General features: G+C 38.0%; 2 protein-coding genes across 2 annotated transcripts; one reads left to right on the top strand and one right to left on the bottom strand.

The window, feature by feature from the left end:
- Positions 1 to 902: 902 nt before the first annotated feature.
- LOC108971879 (general transcription factor IIF subunit 2) lies at positions 903 to 2,028 on the bottom strand. The gene is made up of 2 exons (XM_018938204.1): positions 1,357 to 2,028; positions 903 to 1,276 (listed from the first exon to the last, which is right to left on the bottom strand). The coding sequence occupies exons 1-2, from the start codon at positions 1,879 to 1,881 to the stop codon at positions 980 to 982; spliced, it is 822 nt and encodes a 273-aa protein (XP_018793749.1). The 5' UTR covers positions 1,882 to 2,028; the 3' UTR covers positions 903 to 979.
- Positions 2,029 to 2,524: 496 nt separating this feature from the next.
- Positions 2,525 to 4,621, top strand: LOC108971883 (alpha-1,2-mannosyltransferase ALG9). Its single transcript, XM_018938213.1, has 4 exons — positions 2,525 to 2,668; positions 2,725 to 3,093; positions 3,160 to 3,637; positions 3,698 to 4,621. The coding sequence occupies exons 1-4, from the start codon at positions 2,550 to 2,552 to the stop codon at positions 4,565 to 4,567; spliced, it is 1,836 nt and encodes a 611-aa protein (XP_018793758.1). The 5' UTR covers positions 2,525 to 2,549; the 3' UTR covers positions 4,568 to 4,621.
- The last annotated feature ends 5,062 nt before the right edge of the window (positions 4,622 to 9,683 follow it).

Below are 9,683 nucleotides of genomic sequence, written 5' to 3'. Positions count from 1 at the left end.
GGGGTCACGTAACGTGTGGTCCACTCCCTATGGGTCTTAAGGACTGAGCAGGTCTTAAGATGGCTCCATCCATTGCATGTGTTGCACCTGACCGAGGTGGAGTTTCGATGGAGCCTTTTCGCGCAAACGCAGAAGAAGARTTTGTCGGGGCCCGGGTTGGACTCAATGCCAGCACGAGTAAGGAGGATACGGAGCAACCCTGCTGCAAGGCGTTGCTCCAGTGAAGACTTCTTCTTCTTCTTCTTGATTGGCGTAGACACCGCTTACGCGATTATAGCCGAGTTAACAACAGTGAAGACACACACAAATTAACATTCACCGATCCAAACGGGGTTAGATCGCCGAAAGAACAGCCCTTGGTCGGATGAAATCCGAGTCAATTCCGGTGCGTAGGACCGGCTGTCGGGGGAATCGTAGTTGTATGGACCTATGCTTTGCTTAYTGTTGACTTGGGTTCGTAATGAACTCAACTGGGTTATACAGAGACGAATCGGTGACCTGGTCATAATGAGATCATACCATCTAACTAACTTCTCTCAAAAAACAAAAAATTGATATAAATATTATATTTCCGATATTTTTAATTTCTTTGCGGTTATTGTTGTGATGTGTGACAAGCAACGATCTCTGAATACATAATTTTAAGAAGCTATGTTGTTAAGTGCTTGACYGAATAAAAATCCGAATCTCACTGTGTACCTAGACTCTACTCTTAGGTGAACGGCTTTTTACGGTTTATCCCTCATTTTATAAAGTTTTCACTATTTACGTCGAATTTCTACGTAGCTTTTCTGCATTTCAGTTAAAGAAGTAAAAATGCACGTTATTGACACGTTATTCAAATGTTCAAATCGTTCATGGTGCACATTTCGCAATTATTCTTACAAAATTTGATAAAAATGTTTACATATATGGAAAGTCTCTTTTTATTAAAAAAATATCAATTAAATATTTTTAGTTTAAATTAATATATTTCTATCTACTCCGAATCACTGTCAGTTGGGGATTTTTCATCATCCTTTTTATCTTCAGTCTTATAGTGGCGGTATTCTTTCTTCAATTCCCACATATTTTTATGTGGGTTTTTCATATTGTAATCACACACCTCTTTAAGGATTTCCTTAAGGTAACCAATAGGCTGTTTTGTAATCTTTACCAAATCTTTAATATTATAGTATTGATGTTTTTCAAAAGCATTAAAAAGCATATCCATGACTGAATTTTTATCATCGCGAGCTTTTTTACCTTCCGCCTTTTTTCTTTCACGATACTCGATCTGTAATATAAGAGATATATATTTTTAACTTATATACTCATTATAATTTTGCTTAATATATCTATAATCAGATTGCGTACATTATGAGCATGGTCTTTAACTGGTTTGAAGTTCTGCACTATTTTATCTATTGGCTGAACCTTGCGCTGAGGTACCGATGCTTTCCGTATAGATTCAAGTTTTAATTGCATATAACAATTGTCAGCAATTGGGCGGCATTCCAACTTCTGCACAATACGCCCTTCCATGTACAGTTTTTCAGATTCAATAGGAGATTGCGTCTCTTTATCCTTTCCATTATTTACATTATTTGATTCAGGTGGCATAACATGGGAAAAAACCCCTAAAGTTTGTTTGGTTACAACCGAAACATCCAATATATGTTCTGTAGGAATTTTTTCCTCTGGATCCAGATTTACAACTGCTTGTGTTAATGATAAAGACACTTGAGCTTTTTGCCCTGGGGTTTTAGTAATTCGTAATTTTCCAACATCCATATTTGATGGAGCTTTTGACCATTTCTGTGCTATGTATTTCGGTACTTTAACCAACCATACACCTCGACCAGCATTTGACAAATCCAATTCCCTATCGTCTTTGGACATTTTATTGAAATTTACTTATGTGTTATATTGTTTAATYCACTATTTTAATGCAATAAATTTTTATTAAATTTATATAGATATAATTATTTTTCTATAAGTTAATAACTCTACTTCGGTATCGCTTAATGTGATTTATAAGTGAAACAAAAATTGTGTACGAAACTAAAGATATCAGCTGATTTTTGCAGGTTTGAAATGGACCTATTTTCTTATGTCCCGGTTAGACAGCATATAATTTGTTGCAATAGTTTCGAAGTTAGTTTGTTCAATCTTTAAAATAGTTTATAATTCATGGAAACTTTATATAACCAAGTATTTAATACAAATATTGTTTTCAGAATATATATATTTTTTATATTATAATTGCATTCTAAGCTAACTATTTATCAAGTTTTGCTTATGTCACTTTTTCATACTGACTGAACAACTTAACTGGTAACACAATTGTTTTGAATGTCTTTAGTTTGAACAAAATATATTGAAGAGAGAACAACATCTATTTACTCTTAATGAATTTATTATAAAATACTATTAAGAATTCAATTATGAACACTATAGCTGTACGAGTACTACCCCTTCATCCTTCGGACAGAAAAACAGATATGTTAGTTTATTAAAAACACACCCTGTTATTTTGTTAGATGAATTTTATATCGTATTAACTAGACATGGCTCCACCGGCTGCACGGTTGCGRTATAACGCTAATAAATCGGATAATGGAGTTGTTCTTACAAAAAAGCCACCTAAAAAACTTCACAATAACCAAAGAAAAGAAATTAAAAAAAGGTATACAAGTTTTTTGAAAACAGATAGCATTATACATAGATATGGCTTATTTACAGTGCTAATGGRTTAAAAATAGGAACTCCTGTGATTGCAGATGCAAAGACTTCTATGATACCGAGCGTTGAGACAGCTTTTAAGACCTTAATTAGTGCAAGATTATGCAGTGCTATTTGGTCATATATAGCTGATTGCGATGAGACGTTTAATTATTGGGAACCACTACATTACATCATTAATGGTCATGGATTGCAAACGTGGGAATATAGTCCAGAGTTTGCTTTACGTTCTTATACGTATCTACTAGTACAAGGGGTACCAGGATGGATATATCACAAATTATTTAATCCAAGCCCCATACTTATATTTTATATGATACGATGTATGTTAGGGTTTGGTTGCGCTGTTATGGAACGTTTTATGTACAAGTAAGATTAATTTATTTTTACTCAGAAATTTAACCGTTGAAAATTTTAAAACTTTTATGATTTTAGGTCTATTTGTCAAGAATTTGGTATACATATAGGACGATTATGGCTGATATTTCAACTTTTTAGTGTGGGCATGTTTGTGTCCAGCACCGCACTGCTCCCATCTTCATTCTCAATGTACTTTGGTTGTGCAGCTCTTGCTGCTTGGTGGCATCTGAACTATAGCCTTGCAATATTTTTCGTTGCCATTTCTACACTTCTTGGTTGGCCTTTTGGAGGTTTGATAGGACTACCTATAGCTGTGGATATACTTTGGAGGAAACAATTGTGGAAAACATTTTTAATATGGACGGTTATTAGTGCATTTACCATCGGTATACCGATGGTTATTATTGACAGCACCTATTACAGGAAATTAGTAATAGCTCCTATAAATCTTGTGATTTATAATGTTTTCACCAGCCAAGGACCGAACATTTTTGGCACCGAACCATTAAAATACTATTTAATTAACGGATTTTTGAACTTTAACATCGTCTGGGTAAGTGGTGTGAAAAGCTAACTCCAAGTATCATTATGTAATATAAAATAACTGTTTCAGCTGCTTTGCCTTGTTACTCCGATTGCACTGCTAATTGATCACTTTGTCGTGCCAGCAAAGCACAAATCAACACTTAATTTCCCACGATATTTGTCATTGGCACCACTTTATCTATGGCTTTTGGTGTTTTTTCCACAACCCCACAAAGAAGAACGTTTCCTTTTTCCAATTTATCCCATGATCACATTATGCGGCGCAATTACTGTGGATGTGTTTCAACGTCTGTTTTATCGGATAAAATATTTAATATTAAACAGTAAAATAGCGGTGGGTTCCCATTATTTGGACCACACTATGTTTATAGCTATTTCTGTAATGCTTCTAAGTACGATATTGGGTTTGTCGAGAGTTTTTTCTTTATATAGAAACTATCATGCACCGATGGACATCTTTATGGAATTAAATCAGTTTGCGACTTCGCAGGAATATCGAAGTGATAGAATATATAATGTTTGCATTGGAAAAGACTGGCATCGTTATCCCGGAAGTTTCTTTCTGCCACCGAATAATTTCCGTTTACGCTTTTTAAAATCAGAGTTTCGAGGCATGCTACCATTTTACTATGCTGATGGTGAAAATGCTACACGTGTATTACATCCTTATTTTAACGACAAGAATAAGGAAGACGAAAGGTCTTATTTTAATTACAATAATTGCGACTTTCTGGTCTATTTTGATGAAGGAAAATATACAGACCTGGAACCAAACTACTCTAAACTTTTCAAAGAGTGGACGACATACAAAACTCTRCCTTTTCTTATACAAGAAAATTCTCATAAACTCTTCAGAGCATTTTACATACCATTCCTTACAGATAGCTATACGACTTATGGCGATTTTAATTTATTAAAGCGTAAAAGATTAATGTAATTAATTGYTTACTTATTTTCATATCTATAAAAATTTACATGAGTACATACATGAGTTAATCTTAGTTCTTTATTACACATACATATATTTATAAAAGTTGATCGAATGTCATGGACAGCTATTTAAAGAAATATTTTAAATCAAAATAATTTCGAATACTGTTTGCGATTACACCCTAGGAACTGAGCTTTGAGAGAGAGGGAGCGTAAAAATTAAAAATATTGTATTCTTAAACTGAAAGCATGCACGCTTCTTAAGGAAGGACATCAAGAGATGATCATGACGATATTGAATAGATGATCGGGTCTACGTAACCGGAACGAACCAGGATTTTTATTCGGCCAAGGACATTGTAGAATTCTTAAAATACCACAACAACAATATTCTGTAATAATTATCCTCAGACCTCCAGACTTTATTTCTATGGAAAACTGCACCTTTGTTAACATTAACAAAGCTGAAAGAGTTTGTTTGGAATTTGTCGAGAACACCTTCTACTTCTGTTGCTACCGTTTGCTTCATCTTGGCTGGAAGAATCACTGGCYTCCGTCCCAATTTCCCAACCGAAGCAGTAGTTTTAGTAAATGATCATCGCTTAAGGAATCTCAATTCGTAGAATCACCAATTGTTAATCAGCATAAGCGGAATAAGAAGAACTTGTCACCTCTTCACCGGTGCGAGTAAGCTCTGGGTTTCTCTCAAAGTATTGTTCAATCCGAACAGACATGCCGATTGGATTGAAATTTAATGCCACCGATTAGGTTAGAAGCCGTGTTACTTCGCGGCTGGGTAAAACTCCGCAAGACTGCGCGTTACCTACTTTCAACGATTAGGAGGGTCACAGTGTCATCTTCTTCTTCTAAATTGGCGTAGAAACCGCTTACRCGATTATAGCCGAGTTAACAACAGCGCGCCAGTCGTTTCTTCTTTTCGCTACGTGGCGCCAATTGGATATTCCAAGCGTAGCCAAGTCCTTCTCCATCTGGTCTTCTTCCCCTTCCTCTGCTTCCCCCGGCGGGTACAGCGTCGAATACTTTCAGAGGTGGAGTGTTTTCGTCCATTCAGACAACATGACCTAGCCAGCGTAGCCGCTGCCTTTAATTCACTGAACTATGTCAATGTCGTCATATATGTATCTCATACAGCTCATCGTTCCATCGAATGCGATATTCAACGTGGCCAACGCGCAAAGGAAATAAATCTTTCGCAGAACTTTTCTCTCGAAAACTCGCAATTTCGACTCATCAGTTGTTGACATCGTCCAAGCCTCTGCACCATATAGCAGGACGGGAATTATGAGTGACTTATAGAGTTTGGTTTTAGTTTGTCGAGAGAGGACTTTGYTTCTCAACTGCCTACTCAGTCCGATGTAGCACCTATTGACAACAGTTATCCTGCGTTGGATTTCCAGGCTGACATTGTTGGTGGTGTTCACGCTGGTTCCAAGATAGACGAAATTATCTACGACTTCAAAGTTATAACTGTCAACAGGTCCTTCCCGATTCTGACGGAGCTTTTGGTGATGCTCAACATACCCCGTAGTTTTGGGGGKATACCAAATTCAGACATTGCGGCATAAAGGCAGCACCTTTTCGTGCTGTCGAAAGCAGCTTTGACATCGACGAAGAGATGGTGTGTGTCGATTCTCTTTTCACGAGTCTTTTCCACGATTTGGCTCATGGTGAATATCTCTTCGGTTGTTGATTTGCCAGGTCTAAAGCCACAATGATAAGGTCTAATCAGTTTGTTAACGGTGGGCTTTAATCATTCACACAATACGCGATGTTAAGGAGGCTTATCCCACGGCAGTTGGCGCTGACTGTGGGTTCTCCTTTTTTGTGGATTAAATTCCAATCGTTGGGCATCTTTTGTCCGACCATATTTTACAAAGAAGCTGATGCAAGCTCCTTATCAGTTCTTCGACACCGTGTTTGAATACATCGGCCGGCAATCCATCGGCCCCCGCCGCTTTGTTGTTCTTCAGGCGGGTAATTGCTATACGAACTTCTTCATGGTCGGGCAATGGAATAGCGTTGTGCGCTCACTGCCATTCAGCAGGCTGGAGAAATGTTCCTTCCACAATTTAAGTATGCTCTGGGAATCGGTGACTAGATCACTTTTGTTGGTTCTACAAGAGTATGCTCCGGTCGTGATTATCCCTGTCGGCCAGCTTATCAAGCTCTTCGTACTCACGAATTTCGGCCTCTTTCTTTTTCTGTCTGCAAATGCGTCTYSCTTCCCTTTTCAACTCTCGGTATCTATCCCATCCCGCACGTGTTGTRATCGATCGCAACATTGCGAGGCAGGCAGCCTGTTTTCTCTCCGCTGCAACACGGCACTCCTCGTCGTACCAGCTGTCCTTTCGCACTTTCCGAAATCCAATGGTTTCGGTTGCAGCCGTAAGGAAGGAGTTTGAAATGAGGTCCCACAGTTCCCTTATACCGAGTTGTTGACGAGTGCTCTCAGTGAACAGGASTGCAAGTCGAGTAGAAAATCGTTCGGCTGTCTGTTGTGATTGGAGCTTCTCGACTTCGAACCTTCCTTGTGTTTGCTGGCCTGCGCTTTTTGCTAYACAGAGGCGGGTGCGAATCTTGGCTGTAACAAGATATTGATCTGAGTCGATGTTAGGACCTCGGAGCGATCATAGAATGGRGCGCAAGCACATCTAAAACACTGGAGCCATGTCTTCCATCTATCACAACATGATCGATCTGATTGGTAGTTTTTCGATCCGGAGACAGCCAGGTAGCTTGATGAATCTTCTTATGCTGGAATCTACKACTACAGATAACCATTTGACAACGACACAACTCTACTAGAAGACTCTAAGACTTTAAATGTTAAAACACGCCTGTATTCTTTCAATCTGCATACGACCGCGATTATTTCGAAAGTATAGAGACACAATAAAATCCTATAGTCGTTAGTAGGCAGCATCTGAAGAAAAGAGAAAGAAACGTTGGCGACTTAGAAGATAATCGACCGGTCAGTCATAAACTACAGGATAACGATATGGTCATCTAGATGTGTTAAAACGCAGACCTACTAGAAAAATGCCTATACCTCCAGATGTAATCCGTCAATCCACTGAGTAGTTAGGTCTGCATATTTCGGTTTAAGGAACATAATGCGCTCCTCACCAAGCAGTTTCTGTGATATTTCTTCACAGAAATTATCTCTGCAGTCGTCTACTTTAAGAGGAGACGCCTCATCTTACAACCCTCTCTTTACCGGTAATTTCCCTGAAAACAGCACGATTCCTGATCCTTTTGTTATATGACTTCGATGCCAACCAACTTAAAGGCCGAAATTTTGACGTTGTTCACTTTCGGAATTTTAACTTCATCAAAACAGTGTTGAGGTCTATACTATATGCCTTCGTCTCGTTGGTGAATAGAGTCGCTATGAATTTAATAGGGGTGAGTTTTAGACAACTTGCCCACGGCATCGATTTCGGTGCCCGACGTCAATAGCAATTAAATAGTAGCGGAGAGAGGGCATCACCCTACGGAATCTCCTTCTTAATTATTCTCCGCTTAGCATTTTGAAGTCAAAATARTACGGATTATTTACAATCGCTCAAGTAATTCATATTCCTTCTTTTCAACYCTAAAGGAATTTCAGGATGTTGGCCTTTATAATATTTCCCAGTTGCGTTATGTGATTGAGAGTGTCGAAAGCTTTTGACAAAGTCAAGGCTGCTATGTCGGTCCTCTGCGCATTTTAATTAAGGTCATAAGCTWTCTGAGCGATTATGACACTAAGTGCTGTAGTCGTGGTGTTTTCCAGATAGGCTCATATAGTGTTTTAATGACATAATGAACCCCTCTTTGGTGAAAGYAAGTGGTTTGTTGTTGTTGTTTGGCGTTACGTGTAGCCGTCAGGCAGGTAACACGTATCTTTTACCTGTTCGTCGGAGGGCGGAATATAAATTGTCGGCTAAGATACCTCACGCACGGAGACGCGACCATCAAAATGATTTTTTTTCGTGGATTGGGCAGGAATTTAGCAGTAAGTAGTCTATCACTGTGGTCGGTCTATTACACGGAATAGACAGTGCGTTGTAAGGCCTGACAGCTCTTAAGATGACTCCATGCAATGCATGTATTTCACGCAACAGCGTTGCAATTCGGATGGAGACTTTTAATTTATATGCAGTAAAAAAATTCCTGCAAGCCCGGTTTGGACTTAATGCCAGCACGGACCAGGAGGATATAGAGCAACTCAGCTGCTAGACATTGCTCTAGCGAAAAAAAAAAACTATTTTTCATTTACCGACGTAAACAGGGTTAGATCTTTGAAGTATCGAAACGAATCCGTGTCCATATGTATGTTTTTGGCTTGCTCTACCAATTTTTCACCTGTATGAATTATGTATTTTAAGTTGTAATGCTAAATAAAATGTCATATGAACATAAAATTTTTATGCATATCTAAAATTTCATAGTTTTCAACTTTTTTTAATCTTACATGGTTTTCAAATGGCATGGAACGTATCCCCCAAATTACTATAGGATACTGAGGGACGTATGTATCTACCGTGTAAAAACGAGTTGGGTGTACTTCCTTGTGTATTTTTTCTGATGATTAAAGTTCATCATCTGATTGCTATTTATCAATGCACACAACCAAATTTACAACAAATTCAACAACAACCGGCACAGTTATACACAACCAAATTTACAGTTCCAACCCGATTTCAGTTCGGTTTAATTGAGCAAAGGCCGAATAACACCAAATATTGACGTCATTAATTTTGGTATTAGATTCCGAATTAAAACTCATTTGTCCAGTTGGTTGAGGTATTTCGGAGAGTCCAGTATTAAGTTTCTTGCAGTAAAGAAAGATCATTAGTTTCAATGGTTGGTAAACTGTATGATAAGTTTATATTATGTCAAGAGCTAAAGAAATATTTTTTCTAATGATGGATTGTGGTTAATTTCGCTATCTGAAGTAARTATAGATGGCATACATATTAAGAGCGTATATAACCCTTTTATGCTAASAGTTTTCTCCAGCTTCAGCAGTGTATCTGCTCATCGGATATTTTAAGAGTGGATGATGAAATGGTTTACTTCATCTGGTCTAAATTCCCACTACTTTTCACCTAAATAAG

The sequence above is a fragment of the Bactrocera latifrons genome, unplaced genomic scaffold (genome assembly GCF_001853355.1).
Source record: "Bactrocera latifrons isolate USDA-ARS-PBARC rearing strain unplaced genomic scaffold, ASM185335v1 scaffold_362, whole genome shotgun sequence".
Classification (NCBI taxonomy): domain Eukaryota; kingdom Metazoa; phylum Arthropoda; class Insecta; order Diptera; family Tephritidae; genus Bactrocera; species Bactrocera latifrons.
This window is presented reverse-complemented; position numbering and strand designations above follow the sequence as displayed.

Bases quoted from the DNA above. Each gene is read 5' to 3' on its own strand.
- LOC108971879 (XM_018938204.1), bottom strand. From the start codon at position 1,881: ATGTCCAAAGACGATAGGGAATTGGATTTGTCAAATGCTGGTCGAGGT. The intron at 1,277-1,356 runs GTACGCAATCTG...CTTATATTACAG, and splicing joins TTAAAGACCATGCTCATAAT to ATCGAGTATCGTGAAAGAAA.